At 46.2% G+C, this 26587-nt stretch overlaps 1 protein-coding gene across 1 annotated transcript in view; it reads right to left on the bottom strand.

The window, feature by feature from the left end:
- Positions 1-26587, bottom strand: part of SLC12A4 (solute carrier family 12 member 4) — a 450549-nt gene that overhangs the window by 409196 nt on the left and 14766 nt on the right. Inside the window, exon 2 of the mRNA XM_069740162.1 lies at positions 2511-2605. Within this exon, the coding sequence (XP_069596263.1) occupies positions 2511-2605 (95 nt within the window). The remainder of the gene's footprint in view (positions 1-2510; positions 2606-26587) is intronic.

Consider the following 26587-nt stretch of genomic DNA (forward strand, 5'->3'; position numbering starts at 1 on the left):
ACTGATTAAAATGATACCTTGGGTCATGAAATCCGTCTTGTGGTTTTTGTTTAATCTTTATTTTCAGTTTTGATATAATGATATGCCCGTGCTCTGGCACGGCCTGTGGGGGGGGGGGGGGGGGGTCTTCATGTGGTGCTCTGCGTAGGTATTCATCAGTATAGCTTCTGAAAAGTCACTGATCTCTCACTGACCTGCCCCCAAGTTTACATAGTGAATATTACATAGACTGAAAAAAAAAAATCACCTTCAGCAGGCAGGCAGTGGCTCCTGTGTTGCAGCATGATGGCATCTGTAATGTGTATTTAATTATTGGTTTTGATGGTATAAATGTAAAAAAAAAAAATTATTGAAATTGGAAGACTGGAGGTAGCCCTGCGCATGGCAATTGGGGACATCTGAGACACAGATTATGCCCCAGCGTACAAGAACTTTTTTTTTTTTTTTTTTTTTTTTTTTTACAGTGGACCGGAAGTGACACGCTAAAGGCGCACATGCCGAAACCATGTGACAGAGCACACATGGCACAGATTGACGGCAGACTTTTCATCTGAGATCGGACAACCCCTTTAAATAGGGTAATTTTCTTCCCTTTTATGAGGTTGGAGATCTAGTGACACATACATATTTGTCAATGTGTAAGGGAGAACCCTGGATGTAATGTTACCTACTTTGGCTTTAAATATGAACATTTATGATGGTAACAACTAAAGTCTTTAGCGCTAATTCTTGGCATCTTACCTTTTCAGTTTATTAGCGATACGAGCATGTAACTTGAATGATTTGTTCAAAAGAAACCAGTCACCAGTTTTGTTTTATTTCAACTAAAACTATGATCAAAGTCAGCACCAGTGCTGCAGTCCATCAATTGTTATATAACCCCCTGATTCCTCCTGTATCCCACCCCCCAAAAAAAAAAACTTTTGAAGTTCTCCAGTGCTGCATTTTAATCATGTCAGCCTGGTCCGATGGGCGAAGTTTCTGTGGACTCAATCCCTCCTCCCGGCTGCTGATAGCCGTCCTCCAGCTGTATAGATGTTGATGATGGCTCCTGCATCATACACATACCGTATATACTCGAGTATAAGCCGAGATTTTCAGCCTTTATCGGCTTATACTCGAGTCAAGGTGGGTGGCAGGGTCGGCGGGTGAGGGGGTGAGGGCGCTGAGGCATACTTACTTAGTCCCAGCGATCCTGGCGCTCACCGCCTGTCCCACGGTCTTCGGTGCTGCAGCTCTTCCCCTCTTCAGCGATCACGTGGGACCGCTCATTAGAAAAATGAATAGGCGGCTCCACCTCCCATAGGGGTGGAGCCGCCTATTCATTTCTCTAATCAGCGGTGCCGGTGACCGCTGATAGAGGAAGAGGCTGCGGCACCGAAGACAGCTGTGACAGGCAGAGGGAGCCGGACGCCGGGAGCAGGTAAGTATGTAATATTCACCTGTCCACGTTCCAGCCGCCGGGCGTCGCTCCATCTTCCCGGTGCCGCTCTGTCTTCGCGTCCTCTTGCTCTGACTGTTCAGGTCAGAGGGCGCGATGACGCATATAGTGTGCGCGGCGCCCTCTGCCTGATCAGTCAGTGCGGAGAGACGCCGGGACCGGACGCTGGGAGCTGCAAGCAAGAAAGGTGAGTATGTGTTTCGTTTTTTTTTATTGCAGCAGCAGCAGCAATGGCACAGCTTTATGTGGAGCTCTATGGGGAAATATGAACGGTGCAGAGCACTATATGGGGCACAGATATGGGACAATATGAACAGTGCAGAGCACTATATGGGGCAATATGAACAGTGCAGAGCACTATATGGGGCACAGCTATGGGACAATATGAACAGTGCAGAGCACTATATGGGGCACAGCTATGGGACAATATGAACGGTGCAGAGCACTATATGGCACAGATATATGTGGAGCTCTATGGGGAAATATGAACGGTGCAGAGCACTATATGGGGCACAGATATGGGACAATATGAACAGTGCAGAGCACTATATGGGGCACAGCTATGGGGAAATATGAACGGTGCAGAGCACTATATGGCACAGCTATGGGGCAATATGAACGGTGCAGAGCACTATATGGCACAGCTATGGGGCAATATGAACGGTGCAGAACACTATATGGCACAGCTATGGGAAAATATGAACTGTGCAGAGCACTATATGGCACAGCTATGGGGCAAGAATGATCTATTTTTATTTTTGAAATTCACCAGTAAATGCTGCATTTCCCACCCTAGGCTTATACTCGAGTCAATAAGTTTTCCCAGTTTTTTGTGGCAAAATTAGGGGGGGGGTCGGCTTATACTCGGGTCGGCTTATACCCGAGTATATACGGTAACTGGGTGAAATCACCAGCTTGCTCCTGCACACTTTGCCCTACTGTGGCCAGAGGACAAATCATAGCAGCCCATGCGCTGCTGACACAGGACAAAACTGGTGACCACTTCCCTTTAAGTAGGCGAGTGGCAATATGCAGTACCATTTACAGAAGCCTGTATACACAGTCTCACCTCAAACAAGGCTAGGTTCCGGTCGTAGAACTCGCTGCCTCTGTGCGGCTCAGAGTTTTTGAGAAATGGACTATTCTCTCTGACACTCCCATGACCTGTGTTCAAAAAACAAACAAATCAACCACGGTTTAATGAAAGAACTTTGCATACATTGCATACATTGAGCAACTCAAAAATTAGAGAAACATGTAGAAAAAGAAAAAATTATGCTAGATTTGTTTTCTACCTGCAAGCCAAGTGGGCAGACACAGCCTCACTTTGACCCTTAAAGAAGCCTTTGCCCTCCAGCCACACACCATCCTATTTGTTTCTTCACATTCTGGTCACTAGAAGCAGCGGATATTATTTAGAAGTCTTTGAGTTTATATATATAACTGAAGGAATAGTCTCATCCTCCCACTTGGATCCTATCAGTCTTCATACTGCATGCAAGTTTCTTCAGCAAATCCTTAGAATTTCTTTAGGTTTTATCATGACAAAACAACAATGACAGGAGCGAACACAAGCCGGGCTCCTGGGACTGCAAAGCTTGCCCCAATGGAATATCCGCCTTCATCAATGGTTATTCTTAATGGCTTGTAGGAGATTAGTATTTTGACAAGTTTATCAGATTCCCCATTTCCACACACTTACCATACATTGAAGTTCTTGTGCCGCGGCCGGTCCCATTCCATCACATATTTAATCCCTTTCTGCATTAGGACATGAATATACGTCTATCCTGGAAGAGGTCCACAAGTGTGGAGGGTGCACAGAGCTGAATCCACAAGCAGTAGACCAGCTTTGACTGTTAACCATTTAGATACCACTATCAGTTTCTGACAGTAGCATTTAAATGGATCAGTTGCTGCTACTTAATCCAGCGGCTCTAGTCGACCCCTGCTCTGGTTGTTAATGGGTTACTATGGCAGGTGCGGGCTTTACTGTAGAGCTGTGTGCAGCTTCCATCGCACTAACAGCCAGTGAGGGGGAAGGGGCAGTACAGCTGAGTAGACTGCACTATCAGGGCACAGCTGCAGCAGTGTTTCTAATGATACAAAGCACAAGAGTGCAAGCAGAGAGAGATCGCATTGTTTATCTATATATATATATAGATACATACACACTGAACAAAAATATAGAACGCAACACTTGTTTTTGCTCCCATTTCTCATGAGCTGGAGAGATCTAAAACTACTTCTATGTATACAAAGCCTTTTTCTCTCAAATATTGTTCATTGGTTGGTCTAATTCTAAGTGGGATCCAAGAAGTATTGTTTCTCCTTGCGGAGAGTGACATGTTAAGCACATGAAGATGAGGAGACTTAAAGCCACAATGCTCCTCTGGGAAATATGCAAATTACCTCTTCAGAGAGGAAGAGGACTAGAACTCTAGTGCTGTGCTGTTCCGTGTAAGTTATGTTCTTCTGCTTTTATGTGTTTTCATGCTATGTATATTCTTACATTTCTGCTCTGCTGCCACCCAATGGCCTTTTTCTGCATGGCAGTTTGTTATTGATTTATTCTTGTGGGCATGTCATCCACTTCCGGTTCAGGGGTCAAGTCTTCTCTTCCTCTGGCAGCCATTTAATTTTCAGTTTACATGCTGTTGTGAGAGGACACGCTTGAACAGGGCTTAGGGAGGCATCAGTCTTTCGACCTCTTGCTGCTCACTTGCTGTCACTGATACACTTGCTGTACTTGACAACTACAGCGAGGAAAACTGAAGGTACGATTATCTCTCACAAACCTTATTAGTCAACCACACCTCCATTCACCTCATGTAGGGACAGAGCAGTCGAAAGAATGCCTTGAAGCCCGGCCAGAATCAACCTTATATCCCAATCCATGTGCCCACGCTCTGCCTGCTCACATACTGCAGCCCTGCTCTGCTAAGAAATCTCCTGCAGCATCACCTCAGACAGCATTGTGAATAAAGACTCTGTATTATACCACGTTGCTGCAGATTGTCGGACAGCAGAACACCCACAATTCTCAAAAAATACCTTGGGAATCTTATCAAGGGGTCGCAACTAAGCTACACTGCGATTTCCAGCCCCCAATTCAAAGGTTCAGTTTCTTAACCCCTTAATCCCATTGGACGTATTATCCCGTCAAGGTGACCTGGGACTTAATTCTTAGTGACGGAATAGAACGTCCAGTGCGATCAGCCGCGCTCACGGGGGAGTGCAGCCGATCGCGGCGAGGTGTCAGCTGACTATCGCAGCTGACATCCGGCACTATGTGCCAGGAGCGGTAACGGACCGCCCCCGGCACACTGCGATCAAACATGATCGCAGTGTTCCGGCGGTATAGGGAAGCATCGCGCAGGGAGGGGGCTCCCTGCGGAATTCCGGGAGACCATCGGAACAACGCAATGTCATCGCATTGCTCCAAGGGTCTCCTACCTTCTTCTCCCTGCAGGCCCCGGATCCAAAATGGCCACGGGGATGCATGTGTAAAAAAAAAAAATTACTAAAAAAAAAAAATTATATATACTCGATTATAAGCCGAGATTTTCAGCCCAAATTTTTGGGCACAGCGACGATGATGTCATAAAGGACGTAGACATCCCGCGTCTGAATGGTCGAGGCCGCTAGGCCTCGACCAATCAGCAACGGGCACAGTATCGATGTAGATGTCATAATGGTTGTCATGGCGACGATTATGTCATAAAGGTTGCCTCGACCAATCAGCGACGGGCACAGTCTGCCGCGAATTTTGGAATCATCATTGTCCATATACTACGGGGACATGCATATTCTAGAATACCCGATGCATTAGAATCGGGCCACAATCTAGTAAAAATAAATAAATAAATAAATATATATTTTATATATATATATATATATATATATATACACATATACACACATATATACATACATAAACAGAATATATGATATATACATTTACTGCGGTAACGGCAGAAAATCGACGGTGAGTCACAAATAACATCAAAAATAACATCAAAATAAAACCTTAACAATGCAGTCGCATAATATATTAGATATGTCATGGAAATCCATGTGAATCCTCAAAAATGGGGATCCCATCGACAACAATGGTTATGCCATAGTGTTCCTTAAGCCGAAAAAATTCGAAAAAATACAGACAGTATAGGGTTACACACCCCGAGGGTGGCAATATAGGTGGATAGGTCCATAAGTTACAGAAAACAGGTATATGATATTTGTTCATTAATCCCCTTTGGTTCAAGAGACTCCATTCTAAAGATCCATTCGCACTCACGTCTAAGAATCAGTCTATCCAGATTACCTCCTCTCGGGTTCACTTTCACCACCTCTAGGATACTGAATCTCACCCCTGTCGGATCTTTGATATGATGAGTATGCATATGTTTCGCCAGGGGGGTGTCCCTCTTATGGCGAAAATCGCCCATATGTTCCCCCACTCTTCTCCTGAACTCCCTCTTGGTTTTCCCAATATAATCCTTTGGGCAGGAGCAGGACGCCACATACACCACACCATTGGTTTTACAGTTTGAGAAATTACGTTGGTAGAAAATTCTACCTGTACTGGAGCTCTTAACCTGTTTGCACGGTCTCATCCACTGACACAGACTGCAATCTCCGCATCTAAAGAAGCCACAGGGCCTCCTATCAAGCCAGGTCCCAACAGATTTAGGTCGCTGGTACTGGCTGTGTACCAACAGATCTTTAATAGAGCGGCCCTTTCTGAATGTTATGTTGGGGCGTTCACCCACCACGTCAATTAAATCTGGATCTAATTTCAAAATGTCCCAATGCCTGGCAAAGGCCCTCCTGACCTCATGATGCTGTGTGTCAAATGTACCGATGACTCTTACAGTGTCCTCAGCCTCCGTCCTCCTATGTTTCTGTAACAACCCTTGTCTCTCAGTCCTCCTTGCATAGTCATAGGCCCTACTCACCACAGGTCTCGGGTACCCCTTCTCTCTAAACCTGTCGAACATATCTCCAGATTGACTCCTAAATGTGTCCTCCCTGGAACAATTCCTCCTAAGTCTGAGGAATTGCCCTTTGGGTATACCTCTCTTCAGGGAGACCGGATGGTGGCTATCCCAATGTAGGAGACTATTGGTGCTGGTTGGCTTTTGATAGATGCTCGTAGCTATTTGCCCACACTCCTCTTTCACAATTTTCAGATCCAAGAATGCCAACTCTATCTCACTGATCTCCGACGTAAATTTTAGGCCCACCTCATTGATGTTGAGGCTTCCCATGAATAGCGTGAACTCTTTTGTGCCAGTCCATACCATAAAAACATCGTCGATGTATCTATACCAGATGGAAATAAATTTATGCCACCACTTCTCTTCATCCCCAAAGACGATGGTCTCCTCCCACCAGCCCAGGAACAGATTCGCATACGAAGGGGCACAGGGGCACCCCATTGCTGTGCCCCTGAGCTGGTGGAAGTGTTTACCATCGAAGGTAAAGGCATTGTGGGTAAGTATATATTCGAGTAATGTAATGACGAAGTCGTTATGTTCCCTGCATCTAATAGATCTTTGTTGCAGAAAAAACCTAACCCCCTCAATACCTGCCCTATGCGGGATACTACTGTATAGTGCTTCTATATCAATGGAGGTAAGCCAGGCGTCTCTTCCCAAATTAACCCCCTCCAGTTTTAGAAGCAAATCAGACGTATCCCTAAGGTAGGATGGCATAGCAGTGACGAATGGGCGGAGGACTTGGTCGACATACAGTCCGCAATTTTGTGTCAGGGAATCCACCCCAGACACAATGGGACGTCCCTTTAAGGGATTATATCCCTTATGCACCTTCGGTAGTGCATAAAAGGTCGCAATTAGGGGAAATTGTGGTAACAAAGTCAAATTCCCCCCCGTGAGATAAGTTGGTGCAATAGCGCATCTTCTAGAATTGAGCTCAATTCATTTTTAAACATATCCAGGGGGTTAGTGGTGAGAATTTCATATGTAGTCCTGTCTTGTAGGATAGAGGCACAGATCGCTCGATACTCGAGATGATCCATGATCACCAGATTACCCCCTTTATCAGAGGGCTTTATGATCAACAGATCATTACTCTTAAGGCCATCCAGTGCTCTACGTTCATCTACTGTGAGATTGTCCCCAGTCCGCCAATCAGTTTGCCTCAGTTTTTTAAGATCTCTTTCCACCAGAAGAGTAAACAGATCTATGTTACTTGTGTCCCCATATGGTGGCATCTTCACACTCGTATTTTTTAGTGAAGTAAAGGGGCCATTACCCTCCTCCGGTGTCCTGTTGGATTCCAGGAGTAGACCACAGAGGGCCTCATACCCCTCCATGTCTTCCTGGTCCAGACCTAGACCCTCACACTCTTCACGAGTTTTATGTTTGAAGAACTTTTTCCATTTTAGCTTTCTAGTGAATAAATTGAGGTCTTTTACCCACCCAAAACAGTCAAAGTTGTTCATTGGGACAAAATTGAGGCCTCTCTGCAGGACATCATACTCATGTCTAGAGAGCACATGCGAGGACAGGTTGATGATATGGCCCCTATTCAGTTGAGCCGGGTTCTTAATTGATACCCTGTTCTCGCATCCTGCTCCAAAAAAGAAACCGGCGCAGAGGAAGAGGCCCCAAATGATGGACCAGGGGCGGAATTGGATGTCAGAAAGGGAGTCATGGTACCCACACCATTCCTGTATCTCCCCCTTCCTTTCCCCCCTATTTTTCCGGGCTTCCCTCTGCCACCCTGCCATCCTTGTCTGGTCTGTTGGCCTCTAAAGAACTGTGTGTTCCTGACTGTGGTCTCAGTCCTTTCGGTATCCGAGATATCAAGGTCTGATGAGGATGCCTCGGATTGCCTTTCTACCGAGATATTAACAGACTTATTTTCACTGGCCTCACTCAGGTCTCTCTGAAACTGTAAGTGTTTTCTTTCTTTTAATAATGCTTGATACCTCTCCACAGAGGTCTGCAGCAGACCCTCCCTCCTATTAAAGTCGGGATCTGCCTTACACTTCAGGACCCGTTCAATAAGTTTGTTCAATAGCTCAGTGGATTTCTCAAAGACCTTCTTCTCCTCTACAAGTAAAATCTGCATAAACCTAATAGATGCTTCTATGGACTCCTTTTGCCAGATTATCAGAAACTCAGGTGATGCAATTCTTTGTGAGGGGGAGATATTAATTCTCAGGCCCCTAGGGACAATGCGATTCTTAATATAATTTTCTAATGCTCTTATTTCCCACCAGGATTTGAGATATTCCTTATATCCCCCATAGACCTCATTAAACAGGTTCTTAAGAGCTAGAGGGCCTGTATTACATTCCTGTGTACCACCTATACTGAACGCCTGATTTGCATCCTCCAACCAAAAGTCTGAGTTTACAGGTCCGGCTAGAAAACTGGCCATACCAAGTTCGGAATAGACTCAAAAAGTACTCTCAAAAATATATCTATAATGTACGAGGTACATACGGCTTAAATCATAAAGTAGACCTCAAAAAAACATATAAAACCACTATTTATTGTTAAAATCAAGGCGACGAACCCAACCCTTAGTGACCAATAAACACAAACAAACCAAAAAACACAAAAACCCGTGCTATAAAAACACCATTGAACTAATGGGGATAGCTAAATGACCCTAGTCAGATACACTAGATGCTCCCCTACCTAGCTGCGGAGGTTGACACCCTAGGGGGAACGTATTGGCGCCCCCGCTCCATGAGGACTATCCCTAGGGTCCCTGGTGTACCCTATACCACTTAAAGGTCACCTCTACCCAGCAGCTAAAGGGTCCTCTAGTACTATACAGAGATTAACTGCACTAGGGAAAGCCTATACCCCAGAATGAACAAGGAAAATGATAGACACCTATGACGGTAGGTGGAATGCCAATTTATGTATAGCAAATAGTACTGCAAAAATAACTGGACTAAAAGCAGGTAACTGCCAAAGATAGGATATATTTGCTGCCAGACCGAACCAACTCGTTCGTATTCACTGGAGCATCCTCAATAGGTATCCCTGATGCACCTCCAATTGCTATGTCATCTCAAGATATTAGTATATACATAAGTTGTCGGTACTCATCTGCCGGCATGTCAGCACTCCCGCCATCTTATAGAGAACGCCTCAACGCGTTTCGCCTGCCACGGCTCTTCAGGAGGCCAGATACAATGATAGGTAGTGTCACTTATGATGATTGATAGCATGAGCGCCCAGTCTCACCTTCCCTGCTTATGTAGCTGCCGACAGCCATGCTTCCCCACGGTGCCGTCTGACCACTTCCTGTGGCGTGCCCCCAGTTGAACTGCGCATGTCAATCTCGACCTGCGCACTTAGGGCACCAGCCGTTGCCCACTGCGCAGACTTGCCGGCCCGGGTCCTGGATGGAGGAAAGTATGTCTATTTCTGCGCATGTCCGTTACGATCTGCGCACTCAGGGCACATACTGCAGCCCACTGCGCAGTCATCCTCCCGTGCGTCCTGGACAGGACAGAAAAACAAGTCCACTCCTGCGCATGTCCATAACAAATCACATAGTGACCCCATCCGATTGGACCCCGCAACAAATGTCCCGCCCATCCACATAGTGCAGCAGCTTTAGCCACACACAGCGAGGTATTTTACCAAAGACAGGAGGAGTTAGTGCTACACATGTCCGATCACAGCGCACAACATCTCCTTGAGTAAAGCGGCACCACCGCTTCTCATAACTGCAAGGCAAAGTAGATTGCACCCAAATATAGCTATTGTAAGATGCTAGACATATATGTACTCCTTTGCCCAGATATAAACAAAAGTTTCATAGCTATTTTGCCGTGCATGGTAAGCGATTTTCTTCTACTTGTGTTATAGCTTTAGCCGTACTTGCAGATAAATAAGATAAAGCAATTATAGGGCACGATGTCCCAAGATGTATAGCAGCTGTGGTTGAAAATAAATGAATTGAAAAGAAATAGACATGAAAAATGGGGACAGCATCTCACGAAATGTACCAGCATAAGTCTTGCGGGCTTAAAGGGTGAAAAATTACACCCAAAGGGGCAGCAGACAAATAAACACCTAAACAGAATATATGATATATACATTTACTGCGGTAACGGCAGAAAATCGACGGTGAGTCACAAATAACATCAAAAATAACATGCCGCTTTACTCAAGGAGATGTTGTGCGCTGTGATCGGACATGTGTAGCACTAACTCCTCCTGTCTTTGGTAAAATACCTCGCTGTGTGCGGCTAAAGCTGCTGCACTATGCGGATGGGCGGGACATTTGTTGCGGGGTCCAATCGGATGGGGTCACTATGTGATTTGTTATGGACATGCGCAGGAGTGGACTTGTTTTTCTGTCCTGTCCAGGACGCACGGGAGGATGACTGCGCAGTGGGCTGCAGTATGTGCCCTGAGTGCGCAGATCGTAACGGACATGCGCAGAAATAGACATACTTTCCTCCATCCAGGACCCGGGCCGGCAAGTCTGTGCAGTGGGCAACGGCTGGTGCCCTGAGTGCGCAGGTCGAGATTGACATGCGCAGTTCAACTGGGGGCATGCCACAGGAAGTGGTCAGACGGCACCGTGGGGAAGCATGGCTGTCGGCAGCTACATAAGCAGGGAAGGTGAGACTGGGCGCTCATGCTATCAATCATCATAAGTGACACTACCTATCATTGTATCTGGCCTCCTGAAGAGCCGTGGCAGGCGAAACGCGTTGAGGCGTTCTCTATAAGATGGCGGGAGTGCTGACATGCCGGCAGATGAGTACCGACAACTTATGTATATACTAATATCTTGAGATGACATAGCAATTGGAGGTGCATCAGGGATACCTATTGAGGATGCTCCAGTGAATACGAACGAGTTGGTTCGGTCTGGCAGCAAATATATCCTATTGAGACGCCCAAGAGACCGGGGTACCAGCACCGGACCAATGGGGTCTGTCTCTTGAGGGGGATGTCACGGGTGGCTTGACCCGGTGCTGTGGCCTCAGGCAATGCACAGTGTAAAGGGTATCATGAGGGAACAGGCACTTACTTGATCAGCAGCAGGTTCTCTCAGCGGTGATGATCCTGATCCTGGATAGATGGCTATTGTCCAAATGAAAGACTGAGGCACTGAAACGTTTAACCAGTTTACTTTAACAAAAAAGGATTTACAACCAGTCCTGTCACCGGAGTCTGTATGGGAACTCTGAGTTACTTTGACCCTGCCGGGGTCTTCGCCTCTTATTGTACGCAATATCTGTGTGGCCCTGCTGCTGTATGTGAACTGGCTGCCGGCCCAATCTATCCCCTCCGGGTCCTGGTTCGACGGGCAACCCGAGTCCTTTTATCGGCTTACCCCCTCCGGGAGTACCGCTGAACTCTGTGTCTGTTGCTGCGTCCGACCCTAGTGAAGCTGATATCACCTCACGTTTTTCCGGTTGCTGTATTATATGTAATGAATACAACCACGGATCCGGTATCCGTCTTTGCGCCTGTTCTGGGTAGTGATTAATGCTACCCGGTTCTCACAATGTCCCTTTTCTCTGTCCCTCTTCTCCTCAGGCCGGTGATTTGGGCCTGGAAACCGTCATAGGGCTGTTAGAAATTCAGCTGTATGACCTCTCACTTTCAGCTCCTTAGCCCAACTGCCATTTCTTCTCTCAGACCAGAATGGATCAAGGGGAGTCTCTGGAGCTCCCCCTTCTGGCCGGAGGTGGTAGTGCAGTCTTGCTATTTTAGTATTTGTCTTTACTGTCAGTAACTATTTTTGTGGCAAATACCCCCAGGGGTGCCACATTATCTTTGGCAGCTACCTGCTTTTAGTCCAGTTATTTTTGCAGTACTATTTGCTATACATATATTGGCATTCCACCTACCGTCATAGGTGTCTATCATTTTCCTTGTTCATTCTGGGGTATAGGCTTTCCCTAGTGCAGTTAATCTCTGTATAGTACTAGAGGACCCTTTAGCTGCTGGGTAGAGGTGACCTTTAAGTGGTATAGGGTACACCAGGGCCCCTAGGGATAGTCATCGTGGAGCGGGGGCGCCAATACGTTCCCCCTAGGGTGTCAACCTCCGCAGCTAGGTAGGGGAGCATCTAGTGTATCTGACTAGGGTCATTTAGCTATCCCCATTAGTTCAATGGTGTTTTTATAGCACGGGTTTTTGTGCTTTTTGGTTTGTTTGTGTTTATTGGTCACTAAGGGTTGGGTTCGTCGCCTTGATTTTAACAATAAATAGTGGTTTTATATGTTTTTTTGAGGTCTACTTTATGATTTAAGGCATATAAGATGACCCCCAACTTTTCCATATAAAGTATGGAATTTGGGATAAGCCCGCCGTATAAGACGGGGGTCATCTTATACGCCCAGTCATCTTATACGGCGTGTGGTTCCCAGGGTCTGGAGGAGAGGAGACTCTCCTTCAGGCCCTGGGATCCATATTCATGTAAAAAATAAAGAATAAAAATCATTGATATACTCACCCTCGGACGGGCCCTGGATCACAGCGCTGCTAGCGTCTTCCTCCGTTCCTGAGAATGCGGTGAGTGAAGGACCTTCAGTGACGTCGCGGTCACATGAGCAGTCAGGTGACCGGTCACCTGACCGCGACGTCACTGAAGGTCCTTCACTCACCGCATTCTAAGGATCAGAGAGAGACGCTAGCAGCGCTGTGATCCAGGGCCCGTCCGAGGGTGAGTATATCAATGATTTTTATTCTTTATTTTTTACATGAATATGGATCCCAGGGCCTGAAGGAGAGTCTCCTCTCCTCCAGACCCTGGGAACCATCCAGGATCGCTCCCTGCACACGCCGTACCCAGCGTATAAGACGACCCCCGACTTTTGGGACAATTTTTAGGGCTTAAAAAATGGTCTTATACGCCGGAAAATACAGTATATATATTTCCAATAAATACATTCCTTTATCTAAATAAAATAATAAATAAAAGTACACAATTAGCATTTTTATCGTATAAAAGCGCCAAAACATAAAAAAAAGATATAAATGAGGTATCGCTGTAAATCGTACTGACCGGGAATAAAACCGCCTTATCCATTTTACCAGACGCGGAACAGTATAAACGCCCGCAGCAGCGGCGGCAGAGATTTATGTGGAGCATCTATGGGGCACAATGAACGGTGCAGAGCACCGTATATGGGCACAGCTCTGGGGCACAATGAACGGTGCAGAGCACCGTTTATGGGCACAGCTATGGGGCACAATGAACGGTGCAGAGCATCGTATATGGGCACAGCTCTGGGGCACAATGAACGGTGCAGAGCATCGTATATGGGCACAGCTATGGGGCACAATGAACGGTGCAGAGCACCGTATATGGGCACAGCTCTGGGGCACAATGAACGGTGCAGAGCACCGTATATGGGCACAGCTCTGGGGCACAATGAACGGTGCAGAGCACCGTATATGGGCACAGCTCTGGGGCACAATGAACGGTGCAGAGCACCGTATATGGGCACAGCTATGGGACAAAATGAACGGTGCAGAGCACAGTATGGGGCACAGATATGGGGCAAAATGAACGGTGCAGAGCACTATATGGCACAGCTATGGGGAAATAATGATCTATTTTTATTTTTGAAATTCACCGGTAAATGATGCATTTCCACCCTAGGCTTATACTCGAGTCAATAAGTTTTCCCAGTTTTTTGTGGCAAAATTAGGGGGGGGTCGGCTTATACTCGGGTCGGCTTATACTCGAGTATATACGGTATTAAGTATTTTGTGTGACATATCTCTGTGATTTAAGGGCACAAAAATTCAAAGTTGGAAAATTGCGAAATGTAAAAAATTGTCGACCAAATTTCCGTTTTTTTCACAAATAAACGCAAGTCTTATCGAAGAAATTTTACCACTATCATGACATGGCAGTGCGTTGGCGCCGGAAAGGTCAGAGGCCCGGCGCCTGCGCACTGCAGTACTTTGTCTGCCTTCAACAGGGCAGAGCAAAGTACGCCTGCGCCGGAGCCGTGGCTGAAGATCAGAAGAGGACGTCTTGTAATGAAGATGGGAGGCGCCGCAGCGGACCGGAGACACCCATCCGACCTGACCAGCAGCGGGACTGCCCCTGGGTGAGTATAATATAACGTCTTTTTTCTCCTCTTTCAGGTAACATCGGGGGCTTATCTACAGCATTACAGAATGCTGTAGCTAAGCCCCTGATGCCGGTGGGCTCACCTCACCCGCGATTTTCGGGGTGACAGGTTCCCTTTAAGTGATCTGCTTATGGATCTGGAGCTTGCTAAAAGAGACCCTCGTCTGTCTGGACTGTGCTACTTGGACACTGCCCATGGGGTGAACCCAATCGTCTCAAAGCTGCCACATAGTCTGCAAGAGAAGTGGGCAGTGTGCATCTCCAGGTATAAAAGGTCACATGACGTCACCTTTCCTCCGTTCATTCAGTTCTGCAAGTTCATTGACAAACAAGCCCAAATGAGGACTGATCCTAGCCTCGACTTCCTGGAGTCTAAGGCTACTTTCACACTTCCGTCTTTTGTCCTCCGTCGCAATCCGTCGGTTTGGGCAAAAAAAGGATCCTGCAAATGTGCTTGCAGGATGCGTTTTTTGCCCAAAGACTTGTATTAGTGATGGATCGCGATGGATGGCCACACGCCACGTCCGTCATGCAACAGATCCGTCGTGTTTTGGCGGACACGACGCACAAAAAAAATGTTCAATGTAACTTTTTTTGTGCATCGCGTCCGCCATTTTTGACCGCGCATGCGCGGCTAAAACTCCCCCCCCCCCCCTCCTCCCCGGACTGCAGAGTGCAGAATGGGCAGCGGATACGTTGATAAACTGCATCCGCTGCCCACGTTGTGCAGTAATTTCACAACGTCCATCGGTACGTCGGCCCGACGCATTGCGACAGGCCCGTACCAACGGACATGTGAAAGTAGCCTAACACCGCAGCTCCAGCAATACCTTCATCAAGGTATGAAAGCATCACATGTAGACGCAAGGACTCGAACAGTGTATGCGTCAGAAAGACTAACCTGCCATCACCTGCAGTACCTGCCGATAAGTAGTACACTATTCCGTCGAGGGATAAGTCTTTCAATCGTGAGTGTCCAATTCACAAAAAACCACACTCACTGAACAAATTTAGAGGCTTTAGGTTCAAAACTATGCAGGAGCGCAAGAAAATTCTCAGAACTTGGGGTATGCTTCAAGTGTTGCGCTTCTTCAGAACATATGGCCAAGGACTGTAAATCTACCATTAAGTGTGAAGAGTGTCATAGTGACAGACACCCATCTGCCTTGCACCCAGCCTCAGCCACCAGCGATCCAGCAGTCGCAGTTACCTCTAGTACTGCTACAAGCCATGGCGGGGAGCCACAGAATCACGCCAAGTCCACCACAGCCATTTCCTGCTCATGCTCAGAGGTATGTGGGGAGATTCAAAGTGCTAAATGCTGTGCCAGGATATGCCTGTAACGGGGTCTACAAATCTGGGGTACCTCTTTCAGTACCACCCTGTGTTTTCGGAGGTTCACTCTGCTTTGGCTGGAGTCTGACTGAAGGACGCTGGCTGGAATTCCTTGGTTACATGGGTGCATATAAAAGATCACTGCTTCTCCACGCATTTCCAGTCTGACAATACTTTACTCACAGGACACAGAATATATAACACAGATACAGAGGGCAGGCCAATAGAAAAGTGGCAGGCCAGACATACATTACAATAGCCGCAGGTGGCCGGAGCCTGCCGATATTTACTGTGGGAATTACAAAGGTTGGGAGGGGGGGGGGGGCGGACAAAAGGGGAATATCATGTCCCCTCTGCCCAGGGGCGCAGCCGGTGGGCTGATGCATTAGGGGCATGCATCTCACATGGAACCCATTATACATACATATAACTGCACAACATATTTTGGGTGCTGAGTGGTTCCGTAACACGGCTCCCCTTTTCAGCGACGCGATCGGCATACACAGTCTGATCCTTAACGGATCGGTTTGGGGATGACCGAAGTTTATGGGGTTGGTACAAGTTCCATTTGTCGACTTAGGCCATCGGCGTTACCGTTTTGTTTGCCGGGTCTGTAGTGGATGGTGAAGTCCAGAGGTTGTAGGGCTAAAACTCCACCGCAGCAATCTGAAGTTGTTTCCGGAGACCCGATTAAGCCAGACTAGGGGATTATGGTCTGTTAGGAAAACTGTCGTCCATACAAATATGGTTGCAACTTATTGAGTGCCCATACTACCATCAGGCACTCCTTTTCGATGGCCGCATAGCTTACTTCACGGGGCAGTAGTTTCCAACTCAGGTAAGCTACCGGGTGTTCTTGGCCGTCCAGCCTGACTTAGCTCAGTACTGCCCCTATTCCAAACATAGAAGCATCTGTGTGAACAAGGAAACGTTTAGTTGGATCGGGTGCGGCCAATACAGGGGTATTGGTGAGGGCGTCCTTTAGTTGGCGGAAGGCTTCCTCACACTCTGGGGTCCAGGGTACCTGGCGGGGTTGGTTCTAATGGGTCAGATCAGTGAGGGGCTTGGCTACACTGCTGTAATTGGGAACGAATTTCCTGTAATACCCCGCTGTCCCTAGAAATGCGATGACTTGGGTTTTAGTGTGTGGAGTGGGCCAGAGACTAGCGGCAGAAGAGCACAAGGTTTCATTGCTTTTCCTGTCAATGGAGACGTAGAAATACCCCTACCTACGCTCATCGAATGCGATTAAATACCCCACCAAAGGGATGAGATTCCTACCCCGCAAGCTGCATTCCACCAACCACATTTAAGGCACCTAGCCAACATTATCCCACCTTTGGACACAGACGCTGAAATCTTACTTCTGCTCGGCAGAGACAATTTGAGGATACATAAGGTCCGTCAACAATGTAATGGTCCTGACTATGCCTAGAGACTTTAGTTTGTAATCATAGGAAACGTATGCTTGGACCGTACAGGAGTCTATTCCTTCAAGACCTTCGTACGCCGAGACGGGCGCACTACTTTCTGCAAACCATGTCCTCATCACTATGAGGTGAAGGAAAAGCCTCCAGATAACGTACAGCTGCCTGATGTTATCCCTTCTTCCTATGCAGACGACTTGGGAAGATTGGCGTTTAGTACCACTAAGGATGACAACAAAGTAGCCCCGTCTATGGGAGACAAGGAATTTGTCAGGATAATGGACAATGAGTTCCTTAAGGATGAGACTAATCACTGGGTTTTTCCCCTACCCTTCCGAGCTACCAGGGTAAGGCTCCTGAACAATCGTGAACAAGCCTTGTCCAGATTTAACTCTCTCCAGCGCACACTAAGCAATGAACGGGCTTCCCTGAGACCCCCGGAGCAACATGATGTGATCGCGTTGCTGCGAGGGTCTCTTACCTCCTCCTCCCTGCAGCAGGCCCGGATCCAAGATGGCCGCGGCATCCGGGTCCTGCAGGGAGGTGGCTTCACTGCGCCTGCTCAGAGCAGGCGCCGGGAAGCCAGGAGAAGTGCATGTCAGATCGCTGATCTGACACAGTACACGTCAGATCGCTGATCTGACACAGTGCACAGCAAAGTGTCAGATCAGCGATCTTACACTATAACATGATGCCCCCCTTCCTGGGGCAATGTTATAGTGTAAAAAAAAAAAATATTCACGTGTTAAAAAAAATTTAAAAAAAAAATTCCCCCCCCAAAAAAAAGGCAAAAAAACAACGCTTTATTCTCATACCGTGAAACAAAAAGTGGAATAACACACGATCAAAAAGACTGATATAAATAACCATGGTACCGCTGAAAACTTCATCTTGTCCCGCAAAAAACGAGCCGCCATACAGCATCATCAGCGAAAAAATAAAAAAAAGTTATAGTCCTCAGACTAAAGCAAAAATAAAAACTATTTTACAGAAAAAATAATTATCGTATAAAAGCGCCAAAACATAAAAAAATGATATAAATGAGGTATCGCTGTAATCGTACTGACCCGAGGAATCAAACTGCTTTATCAATTTTACCAAACGCGGAACGGTATAAACGCCTCCCCCAAAAGAAATTCATGAATAGCTGGTTTTTAGTCATTCTGCCTCATAAAAATCGGAATAAAAAGCGATCAAAGAATGTGACGTGCCCGAAAAATGTGACCAATAAAAACGTCAACTCGTCCTACAAAAAACAAGACCTCACATGACTCCGTGGACTCAAATATAGAAAAATTATAGCTCTCAAAATGTGGTAACGCAAAAAATATTTTTTGAAATAAAAAGCGTCTTTCAGTGTGTGACGGCTGCCAATCATAAAAATCCGCTAAAAAACCCGCTATAAATAGTAAATCAAACCCCCCTTCCTCAGCCCCTTAGTTAGGGAAAAATTTTAAAAAATGTATTTATTTCCATTTTCCCATTAGGGTTAGGGATAGGGTTAGAGCTAGGGTTAGGGCTAGGGTTAAGGCTACAGTTAGGGTTAGGGTTGGGGGTACATTTACGGATGGGAATAGGGTTGGGATTAGGGTTAGGAGTGTGTCAGGGTTAGAGGTGTGGTTAGGGTTACCGTTGGGATTGGGGTTAGGGGTGTGTTTGGATTAGGGTTTCAGTTATAATTGGGGGGTTTCCACTGTTTAGGCACATCAGGGGCTCTCCAAACGCGACATGGCGTCCAATCTCAATTCCAGCCAATTCTGCGTTGAAAAAGTAAAACCGTGCTCCTTTCCTTCCGAGCTCTCCCGTGTGCCCAAACAGGGGTTTACCCCATCATATGGGGTATCAGCGTACTCAGGACAAATTGGACAACAACATTTGTGGTCCAATTTCTCCTGTTACCCCTTGGGACAACACAAAACTGGGGGCTAAAAAATAATTTTTGTGGGAAAAGTTTTATTTTTTTATTTTTACGGCTCTGCATTATAAACTTCTGTGAATCACTTAATGGGTCAAAGTGCTCACCACACATCTAGATAAGTTCCTTAGGAGGTTTACTTTCCAAAATGGTGTCACTTGTGAGGGGTTTCAATCAGGTACGGACTGGGGATGAAATTCAGCCCTGGCATTTCAAATTGCACAGGCCCATGCTGTCCCCGTCCCCAAGTACTAGATGGAATATATTTCTGATATTACCCTGGATGGAGTAAAGGAAGATTTACTACAAGACCAATATTTCTAATGATACCTGAGACCTGCTGGGGTAAGTGACTGAGTCAGCAACTTTGTGCTCCGTCACAACTCTTAACAGTATGGGTGTCTTGAGAACACCACTTCTGTTAACAACATAGCAGACAAAGCAGCCCACGACCAGACAGGCCCTTCTGGCATTTGCCAGATGGCCAGTCCGGCCCTGGTTTCAATGTTAAGGCACATCAGGGGCTCTCCAAACGCAACATGGCGTCCCATCACAATTCCAGTCAATTTTGCATTGAAAAGTCAAATGGCGCTCCTTCGCTTCCGAGCTCTGTCATGCGCCCAAACAGTGGTTTACCCCTCCCACATATGGGGTCAGGGCCGGCTCCAGGTTTTTGAGGGCCCCGGGCGAAAGAGTCTCAGTGGGCCCCCCCTTTAACACATACCCAAATTCATGATCGCATATAAACACAGCCATGTAGTATATAACACTGCCCACGTAGTATATAGCAGCCCACGTAGCATATAGCAGCCCACGTAGTATATAGCAGCGCAGCCCACGTAGTATTTAGCAGCGCCACTCACTCATGCACTGGTAGGACTAGGAGCTCCTCCTGAATCTGCCTCATAACTTCAGCAGCAGCCAGCCAGGGGCGGAGATCAGAGCAGAGAACCCCCCACAAACAATGTCACACTGGCTGCCTTCTCTTAACCCCTATGTGTGCCTGCCTGGCTGCACTCACTGAGTGATAAGATGCTTGTGTCAGAGCTGGCACATAGGGGTTAAGAGAACGCAGCCAGCAGTGACTTTATAGGCGGAGAGAGCATGTTATCTCCTGCTCTGCTCTCCCAGCTGTATCTATGACAGCATGAGTGGGCCCCCCTCTCTCCCCAGGGCCCCGGCATTTGCCCGCTGTGCCTTGTGCCGGGTGCTGACGCCGGCCCTGTATGGGGTATAGGCGCACTCAGGACAAATTGTACAACAACTTTTGTGGTCCATTTTTCTCCTGTTACCCTCGGTAAAATAAAACAAATTGGAGCTGAAGTATCGAGTATAAGCTGACCCGAGTAAGCCGACCCCCCTAAATTTTGCCACAAAAAAACTGGGAAAACTTAAGGACTCGAGTATAAGCCTAGGGTGGAAAATGCAGCAGCTACCGGTAAATTTCAAAAGTAAAAATAGATACCAATAAAAGTAAAATTAATTGAGACATCAGTAGGTTAAGTGTTTTTGAATATCCATATTGAATCAGGAGCCCCATATAATGCTCCATAAAGTTTGATGGGCCCCATTAGATGCTCCATATTAAAATATGTCCCATATAATGCTGCATAAAGGGTAATAAGGGCCTCATAAGATGCTCCATAGAGATATTTGCCCTATATAGTGCTGCACAAGTGTTATGGCCCCATAAGATGCTCCGTACAGTCACTTGCCCCATATAGTGCTGCACAAGTGTTATGGCCCCATACAGATGCTCCGCACAGCTACTTGCCCCATATAGTGCTGCACAAGTGTTATGGCCCCATAAGATGCTCCTCACAGCCACTTGCCCCATATAGTGCTGCACAAGTGTTATGGCCCCATACAGATGCTCTGCACAGCCACTTGCCCCTTATAATGCTGCACAAGTATGGCCCCATAAGATGCTCTGCACAGCTACTTGCCCCATATAATGCTGCACAAGTATGGCCCCATAAGATGCTCTGCACAGCTACTTGCCCCATATAATGCTGCACAAGTGTTGTGGCCCCATAAGATGCTCCGCACAGCCAATTGCCCCATTTGCTTTTGCTGCCATAAAAAAAAAAAATCACATACTCACCTCTCTTCGCTCAGGACCCCGGCACTGTCACCTACTCTTCGTGCGGCTCCGTCTTCGCCACTGACGCTCAGCAGAGGGTGCGCACTGACTACGTCACCGCGCCCTCTCACCTGAGCCTCACTGCTGAAGACAGAGCGACACCCGGACCGAGGAGCAGGTGACTATCGCGCAGCGCTCCCCCTCCCTGTATACTTACCTGGTCCTGGTGCTGCGTCCCTGCTTCTTCCAGCGCTGCATCTTCTTCCTGTATTGAGCAGGCAGAGTCACCGCTCATATACAGTAATGAATATGCGGCTCCCCTCACCTGCCGACCCCCGGGTATGACTCGAGTATAAGCCGAGACGGGGACTTTCAGCCCCAAAAAATGGGCTGAAAATGTCGGCTTATACTCGAGTATATACGGTAATTTTTTTGTGAAAAAAAGTTAAATGTTCATTTTTATTTAAACATTCCAAAAATTCCTGTGAAACACCTGAAGGGTTAATAAACTTCTTGAATGTGGTTTTGAGGACCTTGAGGGGTGTAGTTTTTAGAATGGTGTCACACTTGGGTATTTTCTATCATATAGACCCCTCAAAATGACTTCAAATGAGATGTGGTCCCTAAAAAAAAAATGGTGTTGTAAAAAATGAGAAATTGCTGGTCAACTTTTAACCCTTATAATAACAATAATAATTTTTGTTTATATAGCGCCAACATATTCCACGGCACTTTACAATTAAGCGGGGACATGTACAGACAATAAATTCAGTACAAGTTAAGGCTACGTTCACATTAGCGTTTTGCGTCGGGCGACGCAGCGGCGACGCATGCGTCATGCGCCCCTATATTTAGCATGGGGGACGCATGGACATGCGTTGTGCTGCGTTGTGTGACGCATGCGTTTTTTTTGCCGCAAGCGTCGGGCGCAGAAAACGCAACAAGTTGCATTTTTCTTGCGTCCAAATTTCGGCAAAACGCAGCGTTTTTGCGTGCATTTTTATTTGCGTTGTGTCGCCGACGCAGCGGCGCACAACGCAAATGTGAACGTTAGGTAAGACAATTTAAACAGTGACATTAGGGGTGAGGTCCCTGCTCGCAAGCTTACAATCTACAAGGAAATGTATAACTCCCTAACAAAAAAAAATTTTGGTTCCAAAATTGTGCTGATGTAAAGTAGACATGTGGGAAATGTTACTTATTAAGTATTTTGTGTGATATACCTCTGTGATTTAAGGGCACAAAAATTCAAAGTTGGAAAATTGCTAAATTTTCAAAATTTTCGCCAAATTTCCATTTTGTCACAAACGCAGGTAATATCAAAGAAATTTTACCACTAGCATGAAGTATAATATGTAACAAAAAAACAATGTCAGAATCACCAGGATCCGTTGAAGCGTTCCAGAGTTATAACCTCATAAAAGGACAGTGGTCAGAATTGTAAAAATTGGCCTGGTCATTAACGTGCAAACCACCCTTGGGGGTAAAGGGGTTAATGACCTTGTCGGGGCATTCAGAGCAGAATTTCAATATTTGCAGATGACACTAAACTCTGCAGGGTAATCAATACAGAGGAGGACAATTTTATATTACAGGATGATTTATGTAAACTAGAAGCTCGGGCTGATATATGGCAAATGAGCTTTAATGGGGATAAATGTAAGGTCATGCACTTGGGTAGAAGTAATAAGATGTATAATTGTGTGCTTAATTCTAAAACTCTGGGCAAAACCGTCAATGAAAAAGACCTGGGTGTATGGGTGGATGACAAACTCATATTCAGTGGCCAGTGTCAGGCAGCTGCTACAAAGGCAAATAAAATAATGGGATGCATTAAAAGAGGCATAGATGCTCATGATGAGAACATAATTTTACCTCTATACAAGTCACTAGTTCGACCACACTTAGAATACTGTGCACAGTTCTGGTCTCCGGTGTATAAGAAAGACATAGCTGAACTGGAGCGGGTGCAGAGAAGAGCGACCGAGGTTATTAGAGGACTGAGGGGTCTGCAATACCAAGATAGCCCCAAGTGTAATAACCTATTTAGTTTGGAAAACGAAGACTAAGGGGTGATCTTATTTTAATGTATAAATATATGAGGGGACAGTACAAAAACCTTTCTGATGATCTTTTTAATCATAGACCTGAGACAGGGACAAGGGGGCATCCTCTACATCTGGAGGAAAGAAGGTTTAAGCATAATGCAGATTCTTTGCTGTAAGAGCAGTGAGACTATGGAACTCTCTGCCGTATGATGTTGTAATGAGTGATTCAGTACTTAAATTTAAGAGGGGACTGGATGCCTTTGTTGAAAAGTATAGTGTTACAGGTTATATATATTAGATTCCTTGATAAGGCGTTGATCCAGGGAACTAGTCCGATTGCCGTATGTGGAGTCGGGACATTTCCCCAATGTGGAGCTTACTCTTTGCCACAAGGGTTTTTTTTTCCTTCCTCTGGATCAACATGTTAGGGCATGTTAGGTTAGGCTATGGGTTGAACTAGATGGACTTATAGTCTTCCTTCAACCTTAATATGTTACTGTTACTATGCGGGTGCACGTATTTGGAACAGCCCTTCACCCACAGTGGCAACATATGGCCTGCGGAGAACTGCACTAGAAGGAGAGTCCGAGTATGGAACAGACGCCAGAGACTTTGTAGAGAAAGACTTCTACGTAAAAGATGGACAAAAATCTCTACCTACAGAAGAAGCGGCAATCTACCTACTTAAAAGGACCCAACATATGCTGTACCAAGCTAAGCTTAGACTGCACAAAACTGCTTCAAACAGCCTGGCTGTCATGACTTTTGGATATGGGATGGACCCCACTCCTTCTTAAAACCACCATAACTACTGTAAATCTAGGTACTAAAATAAATACACAAAACATTATTTTGGTTGTCAAAATGGCCACAGCTTTTATTCAAATCACAGGATTAAATAATCACAGTAGGAGTCAGGTGGAGTGCTAGTACATTGGGATTCACAAGTACTGCGATATCCCCAGCTGTCTGACATACAGCACCAGGACAGACAGCCATAAAGGGGCGGCACGCACTGGCTTGCCATTCAAGCAGAGCCAGTAAACTTTCAGGGCACCAATGACCCTATTATCCTCACTCCTGTGCTTAACCACTGTGCCCGCCCCTGATTGATGTTACCATTACAACGTCCTTGAGGCTGGCCACCAAAGCCGAGCCTGCTCACCACGAGGTTTTACATCCTCTATTAGTTAAAATGAGTCCACCTTAACTTGTCTGCAACTTCCACCTGACTCCTAAACCGCAAAGCCGTGACGGGTTATAAATTCCAAGTCTCATTTGACACCTTTTTTTTTTTTTTTTTTATAATTAAATCATTTTTGCAAACTTAAAAATTAGGAGTCCCTGCAAAAGCATTAATGGGACTAAACTTGGCAACCCCCGACTCACAAAGAGTCATCCTACAGCGCTCAGGAGAGGAAAAACCCCCTGTGGAGGAAACCTCCAGGGAACCATGGCTGAAGGATTGCCCTTCCCTTGGGCTTAGAAGGTTGCCACAAATAATAACTCTTTATAGCCAATATACAATTGAACCTGGTACAAGATATACAATGACAAATTCAAAAATACAATAAAGCATTTATCATTATAAAAGCAATAATTAAAAAGTTTAAGGACAGAGATTATAAACAGGGCGGGTAATGTTTCCTCCTGTCCATCATGTGAGAGAAAGAGGGAGAGCCAGAGTTGCCTCCCCTATATAAGCCCCACCCTCCTCACAGTAACAGGCACAAACATCTAAACTCCTTCCTCTTAAAGGGACTCTGTCACCTGAATTTTGCGGGACTGGTTTTGGGTCATATGGGCGGAGTTTTCAGGTGTTTGATTCACCCTTTCCTTACCCGCTGGCTGCATGCTGGCTGCAATATTGGATTGAAGTTCATTCTCTGTCCTCCATAGTACACGCCTGCACAAAGCAATCTTGCCTTGTGCAGGCGTGTACTATGGAGGACAGAGAATGAACTTCAATCCAATATTGCAGCCAGCATGCAGCCAGCGGGTAAGGAAAGGGTGAATCAAACACCCAAAAACTCTGCCCATATGACCCAAAACCAGTCCCGCCAAATTCAGGTGACAGGTTCCCTTTAAAGCAACATCACTCTTGTTTAAAATCTACACTGCAATACAAACAAAGGCTGCAGGAGTTCTCAGTCCACCCATCCCCAAGTCATGTCCACCTCCGTCTAGTCTTCGGTGGTTTCTTTAGAGCCTTTGAGTCAAGTGACCACGCACCTGGATTCAAGGACATAGACATGGGACCAGACCGTCCGCCTGTGCAGAGAAGCTTAAGGCTGCCGTCACACTAGCAGTAATTGGTCAGTATTTTACATTAGTATTTGTAAGCCAAAACCAGGAGTGGAACAATCAGTGGAAAAGTATAATAGAAACATATGCACCACTTCTGCATGTATCACCCACTCCTGGTTTTGGCTTACAAATACTGATGTAAAATACTGACCAAATACTGCTAGTGTGACGGCAGCCTAAGCCTGAGGTGGAACCTTCGGTTTCCAAATCAACTGTGCAGACAAACCATTCACTAAACGTGGTGTCTTGTCAGTGGTAAATAGCTTCTATGACCCACTGGGATTCGTAACACCAATTACCATACAAGGTAAATCCCTCCTGAGACAGCTTTCCGAAACAGTCAAGGACTGGGATGCCCTACTATCTCCTGATAAGGAACCAAAATGGGAAACCTGAAAGCAGTCATTGTGTGCCTTGGATAAAATCCATATACCGAGATGTTACGCAGGAATCTCACTTGCTGCTAGCACTAGGATGGAACTCCATGTGTTTCTCGGATGCATCCACGGAGACCATTGCAGCTGTTGCCTACCTGAAGGAGACGGGATCCGACAATCAAGATTATGTTGGTTTTGGTTTTCGGCAAGGCTAAGTTGGCTCCCAAGCTTGACCACACTATTACCAGGCTAGAACTCTGTGGGACCGTGCTTGCAGTAGAACTTGCAGACTTCATTCAGCATGAGCTGGACACCAACATAGATGACATACAATACTACAGTGACAGTAAGGTTGTCTTAGGTTACATCTACAATCAAACAAGGCACTTCTACGTGTACGTCAGTAAGCGCATTGAGAGAATAAGAAGGTCTTCCAAACCTGCACAGTGGCACTATATTCCATCTGAACTTAATCCAGCCCACCATGCCACTAGACCTAGGTCTATAAATTCTTTTGCTAACTCTTTTTGGCTTTCAGGTCCAA

This window comes from Ranitomeya imitator, chromosome 9, assembly GCF_032444005.1.
Source record: "Ranitomeya imitator isolate aRanImi1 chromosome 9, aRanImi1.pri, whole genome shotgun sequence".
Classification (NCBI taxonomy): Eukaryota; Metazoa; Chordata; class Amphibia; order Anura; family Dendrobatidae; genus Ranitomeya; species Ranitomeya imitator.